The sequence below is a fragment of the Prionailurus bengalensis genome, chromosome E1 (assembly GCF_016509475.1).
Source record: "Prionailurus bengalensis isolate Pbe53 chromosome E1, Fcat_Pben_1.1_paternal_pri, whole genome shotgun sequence".
Classification (NCBI taxonomy): Eukaryota; Metazoa; Chordata; class Mammalia; order Carnivora; family Felidae; genus Prionailurus; species Prionailurus bengalensis.
In genome coordinates, this window is record NC_057347.1 from 44,171,905 (window position 1) to 44,198,114 (window position 26,210).

Here is a 26,210-nt window from a genome sequence, read left to right on the forward strand (position 1 = left end):
CAAACCCCAGGCCCTGTGTCTTCACAAACCCTGCAGCACACCTGGTCCAGGAAGGGGCTGCAGTGGGAGTAGAGGAGGGGAGAGGCTGGGCTTCCACTCTCCTCCTTCCTCCTTATCAACAACCTGGGCCCCCAAGCCCGTGGGGAACGAGGAAGTCAGGGAAGGGACAGACAGGGAAAAGGGAAGGGTGCAAGGGGAGGCCCTGGGAAACAGGTAACGCAAAGGAAGAGAGAAGGTGAGGCAGAAAAGGGGTGGGTGAGGTGAAAGAGCTAGCAGCTGCTTGCTGTCCCAGACGGGACCAGCACTGGCCTAGGGTTTGCGTTCCCCCTTGGGCGAGTCTGGCCCCTTTTCCTGCCTCAGTTTCCTTTGAAGGCTTCTCTGCTTACCAGTGGTGAAAGCACACCTAGGCTACGGGAGCCGTAGGGTGGGGTAAGAGCGCCACACACCGGGGGCCAGAATTAGCTGGCTCAGCTGTGCCTATAAATAGCTGAACGTCTTGGGGCGCCTGGGTGGCGCAGTCGGTTAAGCGTCCGACTTCAGCCAGGTCACGATCTCGCGGTCCGTGAGTTCGAGCCCCACATCAGGCTCTGGGCTGACGGCTCAGAGCCTGGAGCCTGCTTCCGATTCTGTGTCTCCCTGTCTCTCTGCCCCTCCCCCGTTCATGCTCTGTCTCTCTCTGTCCCAAAAATAAATAAACGTTGAAAAAAAAAAATTTAAAAAAAAAAAAAATAGCTGAACGTCTTGAGGCTGCTTAAAAGTCTCTCTGGGCATTAGGTTCTTCACCTACAAAACCAGGTAGGATAAGAGCAAGAGGGCCCTTTCGTCTAGGAAAGATCTGGCAAATGGAGCCTGGGTTTGGGGAGCCTGGAGAATGGACTGGTGCGGGCTCCCAACGCCTGGATTTGCAGGCTTAGGAGCTGGCAGGGAGCCGGTGTTGTGGGAGTCTAGCAATCCTGTTTTATAGGCAAGTAAACCAGACTGTTCTGCTCTCAACTTGGTCTCCTTATCTTCTGAACTGTAGAGTCTTAAAGTTCAGCTGAAAGCAATTCTGTGTGGTGGATGAGTTTTCTGAACACTTTATAGACTTTCAACGTTTTTTACAAAAACAGCACATGCTCGTTATAAAAATTTCCATTAATATAGGAAGTGAAAAAAGTACAAAGCTACAAATTGCCGTCCTGTTCCCTTCCTCAACCCCCTCCCCGCCCCAGGATCCCAGGGGTGTTTCTTCCTACCAGTTTACTGTGTATCCATCCTGAGCTTTCCGATGAACACAAACGTATCTGTGTGCGCGCACGCCCGTCCCCATAAATGGGATTATGCTATCAATGATTTAAGCATAAACTTTAGAATCGGACACACTTGGGTTGTAATCCAGCTCATAGCTAATTAGCTGAGTGACCCTGTTACCCGACCACTTTTGGTTTCAATCTCCCCAGGTGCAAAAGAGGAGTAATAATATTTATTTTATAGTATTGTGGCAAAGGTTTAATGAGATTTTATATGACAGCACCTAATAGTACCTGGTACACAGTAAGCACCACACACACACCTGCACATGCACACACACACAGAGTCCAGGGGCACAGAACGAGTTAGAAGTGTAGTGACAAGACCCAAGTTTTCTGACCTCCAGTCCTGTTGACTTTCAGCCACACCTCCCTGCCTCTCACCTAAGACCCCCCCCAAGACACCCCCCCCCCCCGCCAAGCACAAGTTCAGTGCTCAGTACTTGTTGAAGGCATGATTGAGGTTGGTGGGGTGAGGGCAGATAAACCCAGGGACTCGAGATTGGTGCAGCTCCTGGGTTGCCTGCTCTGGAGGATGGAGGGCTTTACCCTGTGGATAGGGAGGGTATGGGGACAGTGTGGGTTGACTGGACCAGCTGTTGCTTCAGGGCTCCAGCCCGGAGGCAGAGCCGAGGCTCCAGAGTGGCTCTCAGCTTAAAGGAGCCTGGCCTAAAAGGAATGTGCAGTGGGCTGCCTCTGCTCAGGAGGGGCTAAAAAAAGCCTTACCCTCCCCTGGGCTTTGTGTGAGGGTTATCAACTGCTCAAGTCAGCTCATCTCTCTGGCTGGACTCTGGCATTTTCGAGAGGGTCTGTTTTCCTGGCCCCTCTGGGTTTCCACTGATTGGCAGGAAGGGATCAGCCTGTCCCAGAGGTGGAGGCCAGGAGGAGTGTGAGGTGTGGAGGGAAGGGGCGGTGGGGGGAGGGGGGCTTGTCGCCCCAAACCTGGTGACAATACACAGTTGTCAGCTGTACTCTGCCGGTGTTTCTTCCTTTTATAGTCAGAACAGTTGCTCTTGCTCTCACCCAGCCCCTCTGTGGGGGCTCCTGCCCAGGATAAAAGGGGAGGGAGGCGGCCCGGTCTCCTGTCTCATCTCCCAGGCGCCACATCTCTTGATTCCTTCCTAGCTCCCACCTCCACTGAAGATCCCAGGAAGACAACATGCCTCCCAAGAAGCCTGAGCCTAAGAAGGAAGCAGCCAAGGCCGCCCCAGCCCCAGCCCCTGCCCCAGCTCCTGAACCCCCCAAGGAACCTGCCTTTGACCCCAAGAGTGTAAAGGTGAGTGAGCCTCCGCCACTGGGATGGAGGTGGGGATGAAATTCAGGATCCTGTCTGTCCTGGACCTTAGAGATCTACTTCCCGGAGACTGGACTGGCATGAGGGCTGTGGCGTCCATGCCCCACATCACAGTGCGTGGGGCAAGGGAGCCGGTGTTGGAGCTGGTGAGGGGTATTTGGGGTTGTAGGTCTTTCCCCTCAGCAATGGATTTCTGCTCTGTCACCCCAAATTTACCCAGCAGAGTTGGGAATGGCAGGGAGGTACAACCAACCGACCATTCAGCCTTAAATTTTAAGGCACTGGGGGAGCCACCATAGCAAAGAAAAAGAGACTGGCCCTTTTCTCAGAGGTAGTAGTACAATATCTTTCTGGAGAAGAGACACATAATGATAACTGCCCATGCAACTTGGAGTAAGTGATTTAAGCAGTGAGGAAGCAGAGGGTCTGGGAGAGGCTTCGTCTGTAAGACCCTTGCAGTGGGTGGGCGATGGGGGCAGAGAGGCTCCAGATAAGGGAGAGGAGGCCTGCTTCCCTCTCCCCTCCCTTCCCCTCCCCAGGTGGTTCCCCCCCTCGGTGGCCTCAGCCTGGGCTCCTGGCTGGAGTGTGCAGGGAACTGGCCCCTCCCAGGCTGAGAGCCTCCCTCTAACCTGGTGAGGGAGTGGGACCTGGTTCCCTCTGCTGCCCCGGCCCTCTGCCCTCTCTGCCCTCCCTGCTCCCCCTCGCACTGGAAGGTTCCTCTCCCTGGAGCTGGTGTAGGCTCTGCCTGCTGACTCAGTCACTTTAGGCCTCCCAGCTGTCTGGCCCAGCTGCTGAAGGAATGGGACTGGGAGGGGATGGGCAGAGGAGGGAGGAGTCAGAGGCCTCTGGAGAGTGAAGCAGTTCTGAGCCTTGGCGCCAGAATGTAAGAGGTCAAGTGCTACTGGTATGAAGAGCTATTAATAACAGGTTGGGAGTGGTGGGCCTCTGGGGATAGCCACTAGGGCAGGTCTGGGGGTGGCGAGGGATTAGATCAAAATAAGAGCTCAGGACTGGGTTCTGTGACGAGGAGGCAGGGAGACTGAAACTCTGGGCTCTCATTTGGATGACCCTCCCTGGCCCTCTCAGTGTTCCTCCCAGCACCCACAGCCCCCTGAGACCTTGCAGTTGTGCCAGGGACCTGAGGTTGATCTATGGTAATCACTACAAGGGTCAGGAGTCAAGCAGAACTGGGTTGGCCAAGAAATGGAGGCCGTTGCACGTCCCTGGGCTTGGTTAGGGTCCACGTGAAGGCAATAGTGTAAGACCTTGAAAGTCCCTGGGTCATTCATTACTCCCACTATGGGCAGAGCCTAGCAAGAAAAGCTGACTATCTCCCACCCCCATCAGGATGCTTTTATTTCTTTAAAAAACATTTTTTTTAAATAAAGAGACAAACAGGGATGATGACTTTATTTTTAGTTTTTGAGAGAGAGAGCGCGCAAGCCCACAGTGTGAGCAGGGGAGAGGCATAGGGATAGAGAGAGAGAGAGAGAGAGAGAGAGAGAGAGAGAGAGAGAACCACACTGAGCTTAGAGTGTGACAGGGGCTCCATCCCATGAACCTGGGATCATGACCCCAGCCCAAATCAAGAGTCGGATGCTCAACCGACTGAGCCACCCAGGCCCCCAGGATGCTTTTATTTCTGATTTGTTCTGATAATGCACTACTCCTGTGGGGCAGCCTGGTCCCTGACATCTGCATGGCAGGTGCCTAGTGATCTCAGATCAGACCCTCCCAGTCTTTTTGGCCTGTCACTTCTCTCCATCTACCCACCTCCCCCAGTTTCTCACCCCTGGTTGAAGTCCTCTTTCCCATGTCTGGAGCTTCCCATCCTGAGGGTTGTTGAAATTGCTTTAAAGTGAAAAAAGAATTTATGTATCCTTCATGAGGACTGTTTCCCCTATTATTGTACTTCTCTGGTTCCTTTGCTTAGAAGACTCTTCACTCAAAGATAGAACGAAAGTAAACTTAAGCCCAAAATGTGTGGTTATATATTCTGATTTTATGTTTTCATACTAATTTCTCTTACACATTTACTCCTGGGGCTTAACTCATTACGATGTAAGACAACCACACCATTTCCTCAGAAAGTTCATGCAAAGCGTCCTTTACCCTATTTTAGGGGTTCCTTTACCTTCCTGACCAACCCCACCTTCGCCAAAGCCCGTTCCTGGTCACAGCCAGTTTCCTTCCCAACCCACTGTAACCCCTCCTCCGCTCTCCTAGCTCCTTCCAGTCACCCCCGGAAGTCCTCATTAATGGAGGTCAGCCTGTGGGGGGCAGAAGTGGGGGGGGGCACATCACAAGTGGCAGAGTTAGGACTAGAAATGGCTGTCCTTGAAGATATGCCAGGAGTGGTTACCACCGCCACTGGGAGGGTGGTGGTAGATAAGGACGATGAAGTGACACACAAAATCCCAAATTACAATGATGACTCATGCTTGTTCATTGCCATTCATTTTCAGAGCTTCCCACCTGCCTCTTCTGTACTCAGCATTGGATTATCATGAGTTGTGGGGGCGAACCCAAAATTTATTCGTTTGCTCAACAAATAATCTTTGAGCCTCTACCCTGTGCCAGGCATTTCTGTGAACAGTAGCAGAAATGCCTGCCCCTCGGGAACCCTGGCCTCAAGGGGCCCGCCGCCTGGGGACACCTAGAGGCAGGACCGCAGGTTATGAAACATCAAGGGTCCACCCAAACTAGTCTTGCTCTCCCAGTGCCTAAGAGGGAGAGGTGGGGGTGGAATGGGGTGCAGACAGAGAAGGTGTGATTGGAGGAGGTGGATCGCCAGTGGGAAAGGGAGGCTGAGGGTGAGGAGCGGTGGGCGGTGGGAGAGGGATTGCGGGTGGATTGTGGAGTAGGGATGAAAGTGAGTGTGCTTTCTTGCCGGCTGGGATGAGGAATTATTTACATTTGACCCAAAGAAATTACAGTAGGGAGTCAGCATAGGTTCTAACATTATCTAGCATACTTCTCTTTCTCTCTTTCCCTCTCACTGTGAGCCATGGCTTCACAAATGGTCCTGACGGAGCTCTGGTGGCTGCCCTATGTGATAGCCTGTGAGCCATGGCTCCTAGTCAGGAGGCTGGGTTCTGTGCTCAGTCTCCTGCCCTGCTTATTGGTGACCTGCGGGAGGTGACTCCGACTGCGATGGTGGAGGCCACTTGTGCTTCGGGAGCCTTCGGCAGTCTCAGCCTTCATTCCTGTGTTTCCCTCCCCACAGATAGACTTCACTGCTGACCAGATCGAAGGTGAGTACTGACAAGCCCACCTCCTCCCACACACCCTCTGTTGCACTTTCCTGGAAGAGGAGGAGGAGGAGGAGGAGGAGGAGGAGGAGGAAGGAGAGCAGTAGTTGTAGGTAATAGTAATCACTGTCATCATCATCGATAACCTGTATTTGCCAAAGGTTTTCTGTGTGCCCATTTTCAACTACAACAGATATGTCCTTCCTTCCTTCCTTCCTTCCTCTCTCTTTCTCTTTCTTTTTTTTTTTGAGAGAGAGGGAGTGGGGGTGGGGAGGGTCTGAGGGGGTGGGGGGAGAGAGAGAGAGAGAGAGAGAGAAAGAGGGAGGGAGGGAGAGATGTAAGCAGGCTCCATGCCCAGCACAGAGCCCCGGGATCATGACCTGAATGGAAACCAAGAGTCAGATGCTCAACCGACTGACCCAACCAGATGCCCCTAAATGTGTTATTTCTTAAGTGCTTTACGTGGATTAACTCACTTAACTCTTACAACAACCTGATGAGATAGAGACTGTTACTCCCCCCATTTTACAGTGATAACACTGAGGCACAGAGAGGTTTGGTAGTTTGCCCAATCTCACACAGGCAGTTGGTAGTGGAGCCAGGATTCAAACTCAGGCAATCTGATTCCAGACCTGAATTCCCACCTATTCTGCCAGACTGCCTGGAACATATTACATGCACAGCACAAATGTCTTTTTTTCCCCTCCACCCCCAAAACCTATTCAAGATACTTAGAACTCCCGTTTCTGTTCCTGGGATTAGAAAGCCCTCCTTAGGTCACCGGCATCCTCTCCCCTCACCCTGTAGCCCACTGAGGTGCTCACTCACTAAAGGGGGAAGGGTCAAGGGTGACTTTGGGGTGCTTAGTCCACCTGTGATCTCCACCACCAATCCTTCTCCATCTTTGATGAAGACATAAAGTTTTATTAAGTGCAGCTTCAAGAGAAGCATCAAGATCTCCTACCCTCCGACCTGATTATTGCCTGTCTCCTGTAGGAGTCTGGTGTTTTGGGAATGGAATGTTTCATCATGTGATACCTGCTTTATAGCTGGGGCTCACTGCCATTGCAACTTATCCCTCTGTTTTCCCCACCAGATGCCTCCAGGACATAAAATCATGGGAGCTGGAAGGGACCTTGAAAGGTCCTCTGATCCAACCCCTTGATTTTAAGCACATAACTATATTTTTAAAAAGTAGAGTAATACCTGAAAATGGTTAAAAAAAATATACTACTTAAAAATAAATAATGAAAAATAAAAATATTTTCCCTTTGCTTTCCTCTGATGCTGATCCCTCTCCCAAATCCACTGTTGATAAGACTACGTGTCCTTTGAGAAAAATATAGTGATATACCGGTATGTATAAAATGTATACATATTGAGTCATGTGATACATACTGTCCTATACCCTTTACTTAATGCATATTTGGATTTACTAATATATATTACTTAATACTGTATCTTGGTATCTTTTTATAGTTTATACAATTTTTCATTTTTAAAAAGAATTACATTCTTTTATTTTTTTTTAAGTTTATTTATTTATTTTGGGTGGGTAGGGGCAGAGAGAGAGGGAGAGAAAGAATCCCAAGCAGCCTCTGCATTGTCAGTGCAAAGTCCTACTCAGGGCTCGATCTCACAAAGCATGAGCTCATGACCTGAGCCGAAATCAAGAGTTGGATGCTTACCTGACTGAGCCATCCAGGCGCCCTAAGAATTACATTCTCTAAAAAAGAATGGATGCACCTTTTAATTTAATCAGGCTAGCAGTGCTAGACCTTTAGGCTGTTTCCAGTTGGGGGGGCATCGGCATGGTTTCCCCAGGGGAACTTCCTAGCAGGGGGTCAAAGGATACATGCATTTTAAACTGTAATAGTTATTGCCAAATTGCCTTTCCAAAAAGTGATGCCAGTTTACCCAAACACAGGGCATGAGAACTAGTGGATGCATTTTGAAACTAGTGGATTGAATCTGACTCTGCTTTTGCAACACCCTGTGGATGCTCACTTTTCAGTCAATAGTCTGGGGTGCAGCGAAATACTTAAAATTGACTTCAGTGTATTTTATTGTATTTACTTTTTACTTTTTATTTATTTTTTAAATTTACATCCAAGTTAGTTAGCATATAGTGCAATGATGATTTCAGGAGTAGATTCCTTAATGCCCCTTACCCATTTAGCCCATCCCCCCAGTAACTATCTGTTTGTTCTCCATATTTAAGAGTCTCTTATGTTCCCCCCCCGCCGTTTTAAAATTATTTTTGCTTTCCTTCCCTTATGTTCATCTGTTTTGTATCTTAAAGTCCTTATAAGAGTGAAGTCATATGATATATGTCTTTCTCTGACTAATTTTGCTTAGCACAATACCCTCTAGTTCCATCCACGTAGTGGCAAATGGCAAGATTTCATTCTTTTCGATTGCCGAGTAATACTCCATTGTATATATATACCACGTCTTCTTTATCCATTCATCCATCGATGGACATTTGGGCTCTCTCCATACTTTGGCTGTTGTTGATAGTGCTGCTATAAACATGGGGGTGCATGTGTCCCTTCGAAATAGCATACCTGTATCCCTGGGATAAATACCTAGTAGTGCAATTGCTGGGTTGTAGGGTAGTTCTATTTTTAATTTTTTGAGGAACCTCCATACTGTTTTCCAGAGTGGCTGCACCAGTTTGCATTCCCACCAGCAGTGCAAAAGAGATCCTTTCTCTCCGCATCCTTGCCAACATCTGTTGTTGCCTGAGTTGTTAATGTTAGCTGTTCTGACAGGTGTGAAGGAGTATCTCATTGTGGTTTTGATTTGTATGTTCCTGATGATGAGTGATGTTGAGCATTTTTTCATGTGTCAGTTGGCCATCTGGGTGTCTTCTTTGGAGAAGTGTCTATTCATGTCTTTTGTCCATTTCTTCACTGGATTATTTGTTTTTTGGGTGTTGAGTTTGGTAAGTTCTTTATAGATTTTGGATACTAACCCTCTATCTGATCTGTTGTTTGCAATATCTTCTCCTATTCCATCAGTTGCCTTTTAGCTTTGCTGATTGTTTCCTTTGCTGTGCAGAAGCTTTTTATCTTGATGAGGTCCCAGTAGTTCATTTTTGCTTTTGTTTCCCTTGCCTCCAGAGACGTGTTGAGTAAGAAGTTGCTGCAGCCAAGATCAAAGAGGTTTTTGCCTGCTTTCTCCTCGAGGATTTTGTTGGTTTCCTGTCTTACACTTAGGTCTTTCATCCATTTTGAGTTTATTTTTGTGTATGGTGTAAGTGGTCCAGGTTCATTCTTCTGCATGTCACTGGCCAGTTTTCCCAGCACCATTTGCTGAAGAGACTGTCCTTATTCCATCAGATATTCTTTCCTGCTTTCTCAAAGATTAGTTGGCCATACGTTTGTGGGTCCATTTCGGGGTTCTCTATTCTGTTCCATTGATCTGAATGTCTGTTCTTGTGCCAATACCATACTGTCTTGATGATTACAGCTTTGTATTATAACTTGAAGTCCAGAATTATGATGCCTCCTGCTTTGGTTTTCTTTTTCAAGATTGCTTTGGTTATTCGGGGTCTTTTGTGGTTCCATACAAATTTTAGGGTTATTTGTTCTAGCTCTGTGAAGAATGCTGGTGTTATTTTGGTAAGTGTTGCATTGAATATGTAGATTGCTTTGGGTAGTATCGACATTTTAACAATATTTGTTCTTCTTATCCGGGAGCATGGAATATTTTTCCATTTTTTGGTGTCTTCTTCAATTTCTTTCATAAGCCTTCTATAGTTTCAGTGTATAGATTTTTCACCTCTTTGGTTAGATTTATTCCTAGGTATTTTATGGGTTTTGGTGCAATTTTAAATGGGATCGACTCCTCTATTTCTCTTTCTGTTGCTTCATTATTGGTGTATAGGAATGCAACCAATTTCTGTGCATTGATTTTATATCCTGCGACTTTGTTGAACTTATGGACCAGTTCTAGCAGTTTTTTTGGGGAATCTTTTGGGTTTTCCATGTAGAGTATCATGTCATCTGCGAAGAGTGAAAGTTTGACCTCCTCCTGGCCAATTTGAATGCCTTTTATTTCTTTGTGTTGTCTGATTGCTGAGGCTAAGACTTGCAATACTATGTTGTACTTTAGTGGATTTTAATTAAGTATATACTTTTGTGTAGACACAAGCATAGTGGTAGTCATGAGGACTAGAAAGTCAACTAATGACCACAAGTTTTCATTTTCCAAGTGGGAATCATGGTCAAAGCCAAGGGGGATGGCTGGTTGCCTCTTTCCTCTGTGAATATTTTTAGGGCTGTGGCCTAATTCCTTTCAGTCTGTCATTCCTCTGGCCTTGAAGAAGATGTTTCTTATTTTGGATCGGAATTGTTTCTGTTTTAATTTTACTCTTGCTAGCTCTTCATTTGATCTTTGATGAAGCTGAAGATGGTTTTCTTGTGTTATGCTGGAAATAATGTTATTTGGAATGAAATTTTGGTATTAGCCCTAATTCTGCCACTCTTGGCCACGAGACTTCTGGCAAGTCACTTTTTTGAACCTTAATTTTCTTATTGGCAAAGTAATATTTGGTTCTTTCCAATTCAGAAATTCTGTGACTCTTTTCAGCATGTCTTAGCTTTATATTCTCCAGGTGATATGGCTCCATTAAAAAAAAATGTTTATTTATTTTTGAGAGAGGAGGGTGCATGAGCAGGGAAGGGCACAGAGAGAGGGAGACAGAGGATCTGAAGCCAGAGAGCCTGGTGCGCTGACAGCAGAGAGCCTGATGCGGGGCTAGAACTCACAAACCTAGAGATCATGACATGAGCCAAAGTCCGATGCTCAACCGACTGAGCCAATGAGGTGCCCTGGCCCCAATTTTTTATGCTGCTTTTTTTTTCCCATAGGAGTTAGCTTCTAACTCTTGATTTACCAGTCCCTCTCCAGATTTCCATATTCTTGTAGGAAGGAATTACCGCCTTTGCTCTTTGCACTAGTAAGCACCTGACTACTACAGACTATTGAGAAAAGGTTTCTTCTGGGCCCGTGAACATCACCTCTCATGTACCCCGTGATCGCGCTGGCTTTGTCTTCTACCTAGTAGCAGCCCTAAACTCCAGTGTTTGGGGTTTCTGTGCATACCAGGACTCTGCAGCAGGCTGGAGTTTAGCAGGTAAAGCAGGTCCTTCCCTCCTCCTCCTCCCTCCTCACTATTTTTCTTGGTGCCATGAATCCTTGGTCAGAAGTCATGGGCACACTGGCCTATAAATGAGGGTAACAATACTTATAGCCTAAGGTTTTTGAAAGATTAATGAGGTAATCCATACAACATTATTAGTGCAGATCTTGGTCCGTTGTAAGTGATCAAATCGCAGGTCATCGTGCTTATTACTTCCCCTGTCAGGTCCCACCCTCCTAATAAGTATCATTATGTTCTTCTTTGATGAGGAGACTCCTTTTATTAAACCTGACCTCACTCTTCTGAATGAACTAGAAGATCAAAAAGTCTGAGTTCAGATTCGGCTAACATACATTCATTGAGCACTGAATTTGTGCCAAAAGCCATGCTCGTTGCCTTAAATGTTAAAAAAAAATTTTTTTTTAAATCCTTCTAACAGAACTGTGAGGTGGGTGTTATTTCCTTTTGGCAAAGGAGGAAACCAAGTTTCAGTGAGGTTAAGTGACCTGGCCAGGATTGCATAGTTGAGTGGTAGTAAGATAATACTACCACCATTGTTCGAGCATTTACTATACGCTGGCCATTTTGTTAAGATTTTTAACATACGTTATTGTATTTAATTTGAATGTAATTTAAGAACCCTATGAGGTAGGTGCCATTTATGGAAGAGGAGAGGTTTATGGAGATTAAATATTTACTTGCCCAAGGTCACACAGCTAGTAAGCAATGGAAATGGAATTTGAACTCAATTATTCAGTAATTGCAAGACATATGGTTTTCTATCTTTTTAAATTCTTGCAAAGCCCAATAAAGACTTGCAAGTAAACATCTTGGGGAACATGCTTTGATGTGCAGAATGATTTGTAAATAATCCATAAGCAGCCTCTAAGGAATAAGTGTTTCTAACGTATATGGTGAGGATTTAAAGCAGCTTTCTTCCTAAGTGGTTCACGCATTCTTTGGTTTATGTTGTTAATCTATCTGCTTAGTAAATCATTTCTTTGCCATTCCCAGTCCAGATTATCCCCAGTAATGAACTAGTTGAATCCAAATTAATGAGGAATTAAGGTTCTTTGCAAAAGGCCCAGGAGTGCCTTAATTCAGCCCTGCCTCTTTGATACCTAACCTGGTACCTTCAGGAATCGAGTCTTAGCTCTGAGCTGGCTCCAGAACTAGGGAATACAATAATAGCCACCATTTGTTAATTCCTTTAAAATGCACTAGACAGCATGCTTGGTGCACTTGGTAATCCCCACAGCAACCCACTCAGGTGGACATTGTATTCCTGCTTAGAGCTAAAAAAAAAAAAAAAAAAAAAAAGAGGGCCAATTAAGGCTAGTAGTTTGCTCAAGGCCACATGCAGGTCAGTGGTAGAGCTGGGGTGGTCTGACGGTCTCTACCAGGTCAGCTTGTCTGGCCTGGAAAAGGCAGTACTGATAGTAGCCAGCTTTTGAACAGGTCTTATCACTTCGCAAAGTGCCTCCACACGCTGCCACCTCCTTTGACACTCACAGTGGAGCCTTACTCCCTGTGTTTGCACAAGGAAACAGTCTTAGCTGGGCTTATTCTAAGCTACTCAGCAGAGCCAAGATGAGAACCCAGGAATCCTGACTTCTGAGCTAGTGCTGTTTTCATTTCCCTGACATTTTCCACAGGCAGGCACCTCCCCTACAGCAGGGAAGGGTGGATGGATGGGAGCCATGGAGCAGGGGAGACATTGAGGTTATATGACCATGACTGATGGAAGAGATCCCAGGCCCAGTGCTGGAGCAGGTCATGTAGTCTCCAGGATGCCCCTTTGGTTGTCAGAAGATGGTGTGGGGTGGCTTCCAAGGAGGGGTTGGAACGATGGCCGAAGGGAAATACTGAAATGTTTTATCAATCACATTGACCTGCTCTTCAGCCTGGGTGGGTGGAGGCTGATCAGCCTTGGCCCAGGGGCCTGCAGTCGGCTCTTCTCTCTGCAGAGTTCAAAGAGGCTTTCTCGTTGTTTGACCGGACGCCAACTGGGGAGATGAAGATTACCTATGGGCAGTGTGGGGACGTGCTGCGGGCCCTGGGCCAGAACCCTACCAACGCCGAGGTGCTGCGTGTCCTGGGCAAGCCTAAGCCTGAAGGTCAGTGTGGGCCTTGTAGCTCACCTCCTGGTGTCTGTCCCGCTGGCCCCTGGGGCTCTTTCTCCTCTCCCACTTTAACCCTTCAAGACCAGCCCCCCTCCCCAGGTTAGGAGCTGTTCTTGTTTTCCCTGTGAGGTCAGAGCTCCTGGAGAGCAGGAGTGACATTCTGTTGCTTCAGTGTCTTCCTCTCATGCCCCAGGGTGCAGGGAGGTGAGGTGGGGATCTGACCACGGACCACTTGCCCGTACCCCTGCACCCAGTTGCTCTTAGTTGAGGTGTTACCACCCTGAAATGTCCTGTGACCACTTGTTTCCAATGAGGGTCAGAGCACTAAAGATTGTAAATTACTTGTTTAATAGAAGTTGGAGCAGACTTGAGATGAGCTCTGTAATGATGCCTCTTTCGCTCCTTTGCATTCAGTAGGTTTTGGGGGATGAGTTTCAAAAGTGATATAAGGGAATGTGTCCCATTTGTGAATATCACTTGTCAGGTATGGGTAGTAAGGTTAACAGCTGCTCCAACACACATGTCCTTCTGAGAGGTGTAGGTACTAGGTGGGACAGGCAGACCTGGGCAGAGCCCCCAGCTGGGCGGGGGGCTGGGATGCATCTCTAGAGGCTTCCTGGGCTCCATCTGGATCCTTCCCCTCCTCCTCTTGCTGGTGAAGACAACAGTGTGGGGTGAAGGATGTGGGTAGGAAAGGGTCAGAGGAACAGCAGTCCTGCTTAGAGGTTAAAAGATGCTTGGAATTTCCATTTTTGGAGGTTCCTGTGTTGTTATAAAAGAAAGAATTGCCAACATTTGCGGTATTTAAAAATTAAAGCTTTCAACACATGTCAACATGGGAGAAGTGGGTTAGTTACAAAAGGATTGCAAATTTATAAAAATTATTGATTCAGAGTTGTTCCAGGCAATGTGGTCTAGTAATGAGACCCAAAGGGAAAATTTTGCAAAATTCTCTTTTTTTGCAATCCTATTGGTTTACCTCTGTGACATGCCTATCACATGTCACAAGTCTACCTTGTGAATGTGAGGCCTGGTTCTGTGACCTGTTGGGCCCCCTCAGATCCTGCTGCGGCCACCCTCAGCTCCCCTGCCTAGCTGGCCACCCGGAACTGAGAGGTCTGGCTGGGAGTCATGGCAGCTTTCCCCTTCTACCCCGGTCCTGACCTGGCAGAGCTGGGACCAGGCCCCCTGCTGACCCTCTGCTCCCATCACATTGTTTCCTTCCTGCCTACAGAGATGAATGCCAAGATGCTGGACTTTGAGACGTTCCTGCCCATCCTGCAGCACATCTCCCGCAACAAGGAGCAGGGCACCTATGAGGACTTTGTGGAGGGGCTGCGCGTTTTCGACAAGGAGAGCAATGGCACCGTCATGGGTGCCGAGCTTCGCCATGTCCTTGCCACCCTGGGTATGCAGGCCGGTGGTGCCCGAGTGGGAGGAATGGAGGGGGGGAAGTGCCCGGGTGGCATATGTTGGGGGTGTCCAAGGGCCCTTGCGTCCTTAGGATCACATCCTGATTCAGGCCCTGTCTCCCCAGGCCCAAGGTTGTTCCAACCTTCCCCAACTGGGTTTGCTCAGCTGGCTTGGGAGGAGAGGAGAGCAGGTTGGGAGAGCAGACAGGGATGAGGCCTGAGACGTGGGACCCAGGGCCCCTTCCTTGTCTTTGCTTCAGTCACTGAGGCCCTGGTCTGCTTGCCCAGTGCTGGCTGTGGGGCAAAGGGAGAGGCCTCAGGGAGTAGGAGGGACCTAAGACCCTTGGCTCCCCTTCCAAAGCTTGGATGTCCACCTCCCAGACCTGGGGAGCCTTGGGCCTTGAGACTCAAGGGAGTGCTAGGGTTTTGCCTGTCCCTCCTTGGCCATCTGTAACTCAGAGTCTACTTCTCCGACCCCAGGAGAGAAGATGACCGAGGCTGAAGTGGAACAGCTGTTGGCTGGGCAAGAGGATGCCAATGGCTGCATCAATTACGAAGGTATCGGGTCATGCCTCACTCCCTTGGACACCCAGGCATGGTGGGCACAGTTTGGGCTGGGCAGATCTGCAGAATAGGATGGAACAGATCCAGGGCCTGGAGGCTGTGTGTACCAGATGGGCAATGGTCAGCTCTTGGTGGATGTTCTTTTCCCTCCTTGCAGTGAACAGCATAGTATAATGGAAAGAGCACAGGGTTTGGAGATAGATCTGTGATAGACTGGCCGTGTGACTTGGATCAAGTCACTTACCTTCCCTGAGCCTCAGTTTTCTCATCTGAACAATGGGGTGGTGCTGGTACCTTTCTCAAGGTTGCAGGAATTAGCAGAGAAAACGTAGCTCATTTTGTCCATGTCTGAGTGTCAGCGGCGAAGACACAGGGAGGAGGTTCCTTCTCTTCTTCCAGCTGCTCCCTTTCAACCCCAAATAAGAGAAAGAGTCACAGTCTGGAGAAAGGGTGGTGGGGAGGTTGGAAGTCTGGCAGTATATGGGAGGGGAAGAGGTCCTAGGGGCTGGGAGGTGCCAAGTGTGTGACTGATTTCTGTTTTCTTTCCCAGCCTTTGTCAAACACATAATGTCTGGGTGAAGCAGACCCGTCTAGGGTGAGTGCGGCCTCTCCCTCCTGGTCCCTTCTGGAGTGCTCCAGGGGCTCCCAAACACCACCACATGCCCTAGAGCTTTTCTGTCCTAATCCTACCCCAGATTAGGGGTAGCGGGAAACCGGAGGGGGTAACCGGAGGGGGTCACGGAAGGGGGTCATGATGGGAGAGCAGCTTCGTCTGTCTACCTATGCTCTCTGTGCTCCTGCCTCCTGCCCTTGCTCCCTTCCAGCCTGGCCATGCGCTCTCCCTGGTCTTTGCACCCTATCTCCACCCCCATCAGTCATACCTTATGGCCTCTCTTAGAGGCTCTCAAGGCAAGACCATTTCCTTAGGCCTGGGGTCTCCTGTGCAGGCTCCTGCAGTGAAATCCAGGTCCTGGGTAGAAGAGAGAGTGCTTCTGGCCGGTGCTCTGGACTCTGTTCCTGTTCACTCCCCATCCCCTGAGCTCCCCTGGGCTTAGGGCCATCCTGATTGGGGTGTGGGGTTTGTGATAAGGGGCTGGGGTTCATCTAGCACTTTCTTTCAGGTGCCTGGCCCTTGGCCTTAGCCTTTCTGGGGTGAGTTAAGCAAGAGGCCCAGAGTGACTGAGCTGGAACTGGGGTCCTGGACTTAACCGCTGTGCCACAGCCCCAAGGACTCCCTGTAAATAAACAGTTTGAGCAAGCCTGGGCCAAATTTCTGATTCCAACCAGTCTCTGAATTTTTTTTTTTTAAAGTAATTAATTGAGGTGTGTGTGTGTGTGTGTGTGTGTGTACATGTGTGCGTGCGTATGAGATATGAGGTTTCATGCATATTCCTCAGAGAAATGAGTAGTATCTGGGAGCTGGGAGACAATATACATACAATATAGAATTTCCATCTTAACCATTTTTAATGTATAGGTCTATGGTGTTAAGTATATTCACACTGTGGTGTAACCAATCTCCAGAACCTTTTCATCTTAGAAAGCTGAAAATTCTATGTTCATGAAACACTAGCTCCCCATTTCCCCCTCCCCTGAGCCCCTGGTGATCACCATCCTACTTTCTGTCTCTATGAATTTGACCACGTTAGATATCTCACGTAAGTAGAGTCATACAGTATTTGTCTTTTTGCATCTGGCTTGTTTCACTTAGCATAATGTCCTCAAGGTTCATCTGCGATGTTGCCTATGTCAGAATTCCCCTGTTTTTTAATGATGAATGGTATTCCCTTGCAGGTATGTACCACATTTTGTGTATGGTCCTTGTTTCTTGACGTGGGCCCCTGTAGGTGCCTCTTCTGCTGAGTACAAAGCCCCTGGTACCTGATCCAGCCCTGCGTGTCCTGGACATCTCCCTGACTTTGCTGCTCAAACCTTGGGCTCCATACCCAGGACTCCAGCTCAGTGCCCTGGAAAGTGTCAGGGTCAGAGGGAGCACAGACTTCAGCCTGGGAGGGCAGGGGAGCAGTGGAGGGCAAGTGGCAAGAGGAGAGAGATGAGAAAACCAGGCTAGGGAAGGAGATGGAGGATGTGATGAAGTTAAAGACATACACCCAAGAGCAGAAACACTGATATGGGAGCTCAGGGGCCCCCTTACCCCTGTATGGGTGTCCCTATATCCCTGAGAACTCTCCAAGGTGGATCAGATTCTTCTCTCACAGCCTTTCTGCTGTCCTGCTGGGGCATCCAGCCACAGAACTTTGTGGAACATCTATAAATCCAGCCATTGTTGAGATTCCATGAGCCCAAATGGGAAGATTGTTGTGGGAAGCAGAGAACCGCAAGCCCAAATTTGCCCTTCTCAGAATTTATAGTCTGGCCAGGAAGAGGAGACCAAGGCCCATGTATAGGCCTTCTTCTTTGAAGAGGGCTCCTGCTTTGGGAGTAAACTGGTTGAATCATAAAACCAGAGATCTTTATGTAGTTGTGAGAGGGGTCGTTGACTCCAGTGGTTCTTAAACTGTTTTAGCTCCAAAGCCTTTTGCTCGAACTAACTTCTATTCTATGGGGAAGCCAATCATGAAGCTGATGGGAACCGAGCTCTCCGGCTGAGACAGCGGGCTGGATTCCAGCTTCTTGGAGTCTCTAATTGGGCTCCTTGGAGCACAACCAGAAGACCACTGATTGAGCCAGGCCTAATTGTAAAAATAAAAGAAATGGATCAATTGAAGTGAAGTGACTTATCCAAGGTCACAGCTAATAGTAGTCAAGCCCACTTTCCCAGAATCCTATCTTTTCCCCATTTTCAACACCAACCTGCCTTTGAAATTTTTTTTCAAGTTAGGCTCTCGGGAGTCTTTCACTCTTGTTTACTCCCTCCCGTCCTGACTGCTCTTTTTTTGACCTTATTTATTTCTCCTTTTTGAAAATCACCCTCCCCAACTTGAAATCTGACATTCTTCCTCCACGTTGGGGCCTCATCAGATTTCCTCCCTTCTTTTCTTCATGAAGTGTTTATTGTTCACTATATGCATTTCTGAGGAACTGGGGCTAAGGCTCCCAATGGTTACAAAACTGAAAGTGTTTTCCCTGCCAAAGAGTAGCGTATGGTCCAGTTCAGCAGTGACAGAAGCATCCAGGGACTAACCAGGAAACGACTGCCCAGTGGCGTAACAGCAGCAGGATGGCTTCATCCTTGTAACTTATGGTGTAAGTTCCAAGAGGCCTGTAAGAAGAGGAACCAGAAAGAAGTGAGGTGTGACAGGGAAGATTTTCCTTGGGAGATGGGCTTGAAGTGAGACCTTAAAGATGCCCCAAGGCTGGTGCTCAGCCCCAGGGAGAAAGAAGGTCTCGAACAGGGATTTTACCAACTCCTTCAATAGACACTTACTGGGTGCCTGCTGTGTGGATGGCACTGGCTTGGGCCCTGGGGATTCACTGTCCAGCCATGGTCCCTGCCCTCATGGAGCCTACAGTCTAACGGGAAGACAGACATTAAATGGTTGTAATCACGTGACAGAGAACAGCCAACATTTTTGGAACACAGTAGCAGTTATGCTTGTATTTGGCTGTGGGTCACGAAGACCAAAAGTGGCGTAAAAGAAACAAAAGTGCATCTTTCCCTCCCGTCGAAGTCCAGAGGCTGGCCGTCCAGGGCTGGGATGGCAGCCATTCTGCACAAAGCCCTCGGGACCCAGGCTCCTTGTACCTTATGGCCCCGCTGTGTGTGACCTCTCTTCATGGTCTAACACGGCTGTTCTGGCTCAGCTACCGCTTCTACCGGGGGAGGAGCTCCGGAAGCATTTCCTACTCGGTGAGCCTCCTCGGGCACCAGCACGACCTCTGTGGTGGTGGGCTTGTTCACGGGAAGACAGAAGAAACCCCTCCCCTCTTAGTCACCCCTTCCCTCCCCAGCCTCCCTCCGGCCTGACGCGCCAGTCAGCACTTGCCCCACCAGGGAAGAGGTGTGGGTGAAAGGCGACCTATTTCAAATTTTTCTTCGGACTGACTTCCAGGATTTCAAACCATGACCCGGGCCATGTCTTCGTCTGCTGGGCTGCTGTGACAAAATGCCACAGACCAGGGGGGCTTAAACAATGGGCATTTATGTCTCACAGTCCTGGGGGCTGGAAGTCTGAGATCAGGGTGCCAGTCTGCTTGGGTTGGGGAGGACTCTCTTCCTGTCTTCTTGTCGTATCCCTAGAGAGGAGAAAAAGTGGGGAGAGAAGGAGAGGGAGAGAGAAGAGAGGCAGAGGCTAACCCCATATGAGGGCTCTACAATCATGACTTTGCCCAAACACGGTTATCAAAGGCCCCACCTCCAAATACCTTTACATTGGGAGTAGCAAGCTGGGGCTTCAACATATGAATTTGGGGAATTCAATTTGGGAACCGAATTTGGGAACATAATTCAGTTCCATAGCAGACCATATACTCTATAGGAATAGGACTGAGCCCACTGTGGTCCCTTCCGCCACCCTGAAGGGGGGGCCGACTGTTGACCTAAGAGGGTGGCCCTTCAAGGAGGTCGAATGAAGGTTGGGGGAAGGGCCATCCCAGATCCTGTGCAGATGGGAGGAGGGCTCCGGCCTGGGGCTAGCAATGCCATCGTCCCCGTGGGGTGACGGCCAGTGATGGCACACAGAACAGCTGCTTTTGTGGAAGGATGAAGGCGACTGAATGTGCCCACAGGCCAGACTTCCCGTCTCCCAGCGCCTGGGACAGTAAACACAGACCCTGGTGTAGCTTCCTCACCACCCCGAGCCCTGTGGACAGATGCTGCAGAGGAAGCTTCCTGCTCCAGCTCAGAGAGGATGGGCAGCTTCACTGAAAGTTCCCACCATCAGAGGGGATGAACCAAAGCAGGACATGGGGAGGAGATTTAGGGAAGGTTCCTGCTTACACTCTCCCCTGCTCTGCCCCTTCCCCACTGCCTGTCCAAAGGTCATTGTGTGCGTCCTGGCTCCTAAGCCCAGAGCCTGTCCTGCCCCCTGGAGACAAAATGGGGAAGGCAGTCACTAGGGCCAAGGTGATTACGGAATGGGGTCTGCTGAGGCCACAGGCAAATTTCAGAGAGATGACGATAAAGAGCATTATCAACTTAGTGAACACCTACTATGTGCTGGGTGCTGTGCTAAGCACTTCACTTTTTCTCATAGCAGCCTGCGAGATAAGAGTCCTTATCCCTGTTAAGATTTTTAAGACATGACAGAGAATGACAACAAACTCTATTCTTTAGTCTCTTAATTTCTCTGCTCCAGTCGAAGGCTGTAGCATGGTATAATATTAATATTCCCAGAATGCCATTTTCATCAAGTTGCTTCCTCAATTAGGACTTCCAAAACCTCCCTAAAAGCTACTGGTCACTCCCAAACTTTTCTGTCAGTTTCTTCCTTTATTTGGCCCTATGCTCCTAGGGACACCACTTGCTGTGGCCAGCTGACCTCTTTCCCCTCTGTTAGCTCCCCCATTCTGCTTCCTCCTCCTCCTCCCCCCTTCCTCCTCCTCCCCCCCTCCTCCTCCTCCTCCTCCCCATCTCCCTCCTCCTCCTCCCCGTCTCCCTCCTCCTCCTCCCCGTCTCCCTCCTCCTCCTCCTCCTCTTCCTCCTCCTCGTCTCCCTCCTCGCCTCCACGTCCTCTTGATCCATCTCATTCCTCCCTCCTGATGCGTGCTCTTCTTTCTGAGCAAATGATTCCCACCCTTCAAGACCCAAGTCAGGCTGCCCCCCCGCCCCGCACCCCCCGCTTTCCCCGCTGCCAGAGGTCTGTGCTAATTATCGATGGCCACAATTTAGTCTCCTTAACACAGCTGTCAAGTTGGAACCCAAGATATCAGAGCTAGAGGAGACCCTGGAGACTCCAGTGGAGTGTAATCACCTGAGAGCAGCATTTCGCGTAGTGACATCACGTGCCTGGGTGGCGTTCTGTAAAACGTCCTTGGTTACCAGGGCTTTCAGGTGGAAGGTGTGTTGGTGGAGACTGCCGGTGGTGCAATATCCGCCTCACACCGCTAGATGGCAGAATTGCAGCGGCATGCTGCCGTTGGGCGCCCAGGTGTGATCGCACAGCTGGACCCGAGAAGCGGAGGAAGAGGAATTCTCAGGCTGGGCTGGAAGGAACCCTAAGAAGTCACTCGGTCCATCACTATGCCTTCAGGAAAATGGGGGTTTTATTCACTTGCAAAGACTCACAACTATTAGCCAGCTTGCTTCAGTAACCCCACAAAGTTTTGCAAAGAGGGGTCAAAGGGAGGACACTATCCCGGACACGTCCAGTCGGCTCCTAAGTCGCATCCGTGCTCGTCTTCAGTCCCACAGGTTGCAAAATCAGGAGGATGATGAGCTCATCGTTAATCCCTTGCAGCTTTCTGATACTGACCATTTAGAACTCGACAAACTTCTTGCTATTCAGTTTTGGTCCATTTGCTCTCTTTTCATCGCCATTGTGGTTCTCGAACTTTCAGTGGTAGAAAGCATTCACTCAGAAGAACTATGGAGTGCACTGTAGTAGGTGCTTTGGGAGATTAACAAAACAAAACAAAACAAAACAAAACAAAACAAAAGTTTTGAGTTTAAGCTCTCTTGGAGGACAAACGACCTGCATGTGAATAAACTACGTTAAAAGACAAAATAGAAGAAAGGACACCAGGCAGTATAAGTCTATGTATCAAAGGAGAGGCTTGGGATCCCACAGAGCAGTGGGAGCTCAGAGGAGATGTAGTCAGGGAGGGTTTCACAGAAGAGGTGTGGCAAGCTTGGATCTCCACCAACTAGAACCAGTCTCTGTCTTTTAGGACTTGGTAAAAAGAAATAGGGAAGAATGAAAGGACAGGGAGAAAAAGAACAGGAGAATGGGACGAGAGGCAAGCAGAATGGAAGAGAGATAGAGGGGTGAGCAGGGACCACACTCAGGAGTGATGTGCACCAATTCAGAGGTAGAGAAGACATATAAAAACAATCTAAAGGTAAACTGGGAAAGTACTTTCTTTTCTCCCCTAGCCTTGTAGAGCCACAGAATTATAGACTTCCAGGCTGGGAAGAGACCTCTAGTTCAAACTCTTCCATCAGAGCTTTGTAACATGACTACCCATTGTTCACTTGAATACTTACCGTGTCGTGGGACTTGCCACCTCTCAAGGTAACCCATTCCATTTGAGAGAAACTCTGATATTCTTCTTAGTAAGAATCTGATATTTACACTTCTGAGATTTCCATCAAACGGTCCTGGATTTGTCTTCCAAAGTAACCCAGAAAAGATGTAAGAACATTCCCCACGACAGAAGTTGGCATTTCTTCTTTCCTCAGCTGAGGGCCTACCAGCAGGTGCTTGTTCCAGGCCCAAATCCTTGAATCCATTTAACGTGGCCAGTTGCTTTCTAACTTGTTCTATCTGGGGCTCAGTTCTCTCTTAGCAGTGTACTTGCACACTTAATTTTTTTTTTTAATGTTTATTTTTGAGAGAGACAGACATGAGTGGGGGAGGGGTAGAGAGAGGGAGACACAGAATCCGAAGGCAGGCTCCAGGCTCTGAGCTGTCAGCACAGAGCCCGACACAAGGCTTGAACTCACAAACGGCGAGATCACGACCTGAGCCGAAGTCGGACGCTTAACCGACTGAGCCACCCAGGCGCCCTACTTGCACACTTTAGAGTCTGGAAATTAATCTTCTGGACAGAAAAGATGTAATTGAGGTCAAAACTGCCAGCACAAAGGACTGTACTCTTCCTGTTCTTCTTGCTCTGAACATATGCACATCATATTCTTATTGATTCTAACATTAAAAAAATTTCCTCATTTAGAACTTACGCCTTCTTGGCCTTGTTCCTCACAGCCCCATGCCCCAAGTTTATGTTCACAATCAGCCCTCAGCTGCCCCTCCTTCCACCTTTACAGATAAGAACCCTCAGAACCTCTTTCCTCAGCTCCATCAGCCTCTTTGGAGCTCCTTCCCCACCTTTTTCCTTATTTAGTTGTTTGCGATTTGCTTTTGAATACCATCCATTCCGCTGGTGCTAGGAACAGAGATTTAACCATAAAAGGCCCTTGTGGGCTCATTCATGCTCTTTTTCCAAGAAGATTTATACTTTTCATCATATTTTCAAAGGGGTCAGAGACCCAGAAAAGGTTAATAACCATTGTTTCAGAGTCTTTGTGGGATTCTGTTTATCTTTGCCCTCAATGTTTTGACATTGCATCTGGTGTGGCCAGAGTTCCTTCCAGGCTACCATGACCTCTAAGATAGCTCACCCCCTTCTCGAAGGACTCTCTTCACTTCTGCCTCTCTCCCAGACATCCCTGAGTCACACTAAGGTTTAAAGAGGCAATTCCACTTCCTCTGTGGCCCCCCTTTGAGCTGACTAAATGTTCCTACCAAGCTGGACCCACGTGGGTGTGCACCACTGCCCCCCTCCCGGCTGGAGCTCGTTGAATTTCTACCGTCACTTCTCTTCCCTTATCACGTTCGATGGCCTCCTCTGGGCTTCCAGACAGTGGGTTCCCTGTGGACGTGAGTCTTCTTGGTGGTCAGTATTCTCATGCCTACTCTCCTACCAGTTTCATTTTTCTTAGACAGAGTCCATTGTCAAATGGAGATGAATCCCATCTCATAAATTTTTGGTCATCCCCAAGACAGTATGTGCAATTTCTACAAGAACTTAGTCATTCTGTGTTTATATGAATCTTACCTGGTGCCTCTGGCAACTAAGGGCCACAGTCAGTGTGGAGATAGGGGCTTGGGGTTGTCTGCGTCTCAGTTTTCTCTGTGGCACCTGAGACTTTGGTCCCAGCCCTTGAGGACCGGGAACCGCACATCTGGCTGGGCTGGTCTCAGGGCTCCCTCAGCCTCCTGACCCTCGGGCTTCAAAGGAGATTTAAAGGTAGCCCCCTGGGCCCTACCACCCCTTCTCCCATTCCATCCCAACCCACGCTCACTCTCTGAACTCAGCTCCTCTGTGCCCTACATGCTATGGAGTAGCCAGGGCCAAACATCCAGCGTTGACAGCGCGGTTACCAGTTGGAATGTGAAGAGTTCCACACTGACTTCATGCGTTTTACTGCTGGTACTGCAACTTTTCGTTTGCCTTAGAATTTCGTCTTTGTGACAGTTTGCCAGGGTCTAGTCTCTTGTACTGAAAAAGCTGGCATGGTGCCAGGCCTTTGTTGTTTAGGAAATTGAATAGAATCTGGTCCTTGCCCTCAAGGAATATCGAGACTGATGGGTAAGCTAAGACATGTTTTGTGCTCAAACACGAAAACATCAAGCAGAAGGCAAAGGGTTGTAAGACTGATACTCGCAAAGAAGTGGGGGGGGGGAGCTTGAGAGGGAGAAGCAGGCTTATTTACAGTTAGGAGATCACAGAAGGCTCATTGGAGGGGGAGGAGCTGGCATTGAAAGAGTAGAGGCTGGGGGGGGGGGTGGTTTTGATCCACACCCACAGAAGCGGTAGAGCAGTGGGTTAAGAGTAGAATCTCAAGGGAGTAGATCCCAAGCACTTGGGTGGCTCAGTCGGTTGAATGTCCGACTTCAGCTCAGGTCATGATCTCATGGTTTGTGAGTTCGAGCCCCGCATCGGGCGTGTGGCTGTCAGCGCAGAGCCCGCTTCGGATCCTCTGTCTCCCTCTCTCTCTGCCCCTCCCCTGCGCATGCTCTCCCTCTCAAAAATGAATAAACATTAAAAAAAAAAAAAGAGTATAGTCTCAGGGTCACAATGGGTCTATGCTCAGGAGCGGTGTGACCTCCAGCAAGTTTCTCAACCTCTCTGAGCCTCAATTTCCCAATCTACAAAATGGAGATAACAGTAGTACTGACCTCATTTGGTTATTAGGAGATGGATTAGTGAATGAATACATGTAAAACACTTAAAACACTGTCACTGTTTGAAGGATTCAGTAACTATTAGCTCTATAGGGGAGAAGAATATTCTAGGAAGAGGGAACAACTCCAGCAAAAGAAGGAAAATGGAAGAACAATTCTTCTTTAAAAAAAAAATTAATTCCAGTGTAGTTATCATATGGTGTTATATTGGTTTCAGGTGTACAAGATACTGATTCAACAATTCCATATATCACCCAGTGCTCACCATGGCAAGTGCACTCAAGAGCTACTATTCTTTTGGGAATAATAAAATAATGATAAAAATAATAAATATACCAAAATAATAAAAATACCTTGCAAACAAATGGAGAAGAAATAATGTTCATTAGAATACAATTGCCTTTACTGCATACCTATCCTGTGCTAATGCTCTTCTGTGCTTTCCATGCAATGTTCATTTACTGTTTTTTTTTAATTAAGATTTTTTTAAAAAAGTTTAATTATTTTTGAGAGAGAGAGAGAGACACAGAATCTGAAGCAGGCTCCAGGCTGTGAGCTGTCAGACAGAGAGAGAGAGAGAGAAAGAGAGAGAGAGAGAATCCCAAGGAGGCTCTGTGCTGTCTGCACAGACCCTGATGCAGGGCTCCATCTCGCAAACCATGAGCTCCTGACCTGAGCCAAAATCAAGAGTCAGACGCTTAACCGACTGAGCCACCCAGGCGCCCCATTTCTTCTTTCCAGTACTCTTCCTGGGGCAGGCATGATTATCCCCATTCTACAAATGAGGAAACTGAGGCTGATAGAGACTAAGTATCACAAGAGCACTTAGCGAGCAGAAACTTCAGGAATCAGACCCGCATCCATTTACTGCCTAAGCCTGGGTTGAGTTTCTAGCTATAGTCCCCTTGCCTTCCTTGGATCCCCCTTCCCCACCCCTGAGTCCCTCACCCCACAACTTTGCATATACAAACCTGCCAGCAGGTTAAAACAAACAAACAAACAAACAAACAAACAAACAAACAAACAAACCATGGCTACAAACTCCAAAATACCAAGGTGATTTGGAGTAAGGAAGTGACCAGAGACCCTTCCCAGGGAGCAGACCTCAAAGGAACCGGGGAATGCTACTCTGGGCTCCAGTTGAGAAAGTGAGAGGAGGGGACGCCTCCCCGGTGACCCTGTCCCTTTCTTTGTAGCATCTGAGGCGTCTGGTTGAGCTGAATTTGAGGGTTGCTGGGTGGGGGAGATGGGACAGGAAGAGAGTATTCCAGGGCAGAGTCGGAGAGGCAGTGAGTCACTGGTGTGATAAGATCTGCCGC

At 48.4% G+C, this 26,210-nt stretch overlaps 1 protein-coding gene across 6 annotated transcripts in view; it reads left to right on the forward strand.

Moving 5' to 3' along the window:
• MYL4 (myosin light chain 4) overlaps nucleotides 1-16,340 on the forward strand; it is a 30,027-nt gene extending 13,687 nt beyond the window's left edge. For 4 of the 6 annotated variants that reach the window (XM_043584896.1, XM_043584899.1, XM_043584895.1 and 1 more), the window contains 7 exons: nucleotides 2,415-2,565; nucleotides 5,810-5,837; nucleotides 12,951-13,100; nucleotides 14,341-14,514; nucleotides 14,999-15,076; nucleotides 15,633-15,677; nucleotides 16,204-16,340. In XM_043584896.1, the coding sequence (XP_043440831.1) occupies nucleotides 2,449-2,565; nucleotides 5,810-5,837; nucleotides 12,951-13,100; nucleotides 14,341-14,514; nucleotides 14,999-15,076; nucleotides 15,633-15,661 (576 nt within the window). In that variant the 5' untranslated portion in view covers nucleotides 2,415-2,448 and the 3' untranslated portion in view covers nucleotides 15,662-15,677; nucleotides 16,204-16,340. Of the gene's footprint in view, nucleotides 1-2,073; nucleotides 2,184-2,327; nucleotides 2,566-5,809; nucleotides 5,838-12,950; nucleotides 13,101-14,340; nucleotides 14,515-14,998; nucleotides 15,077-15,632; nucleotides 15,678-16,203 lie in introns of those variants that run through there. The other 2 variants (XM_043584898.1, XM_043584893.1) reach the window with 2 other exon arrangements.
• Nucleotides 16,341-26,210: the final 9,870 nt, after the last annotated feature.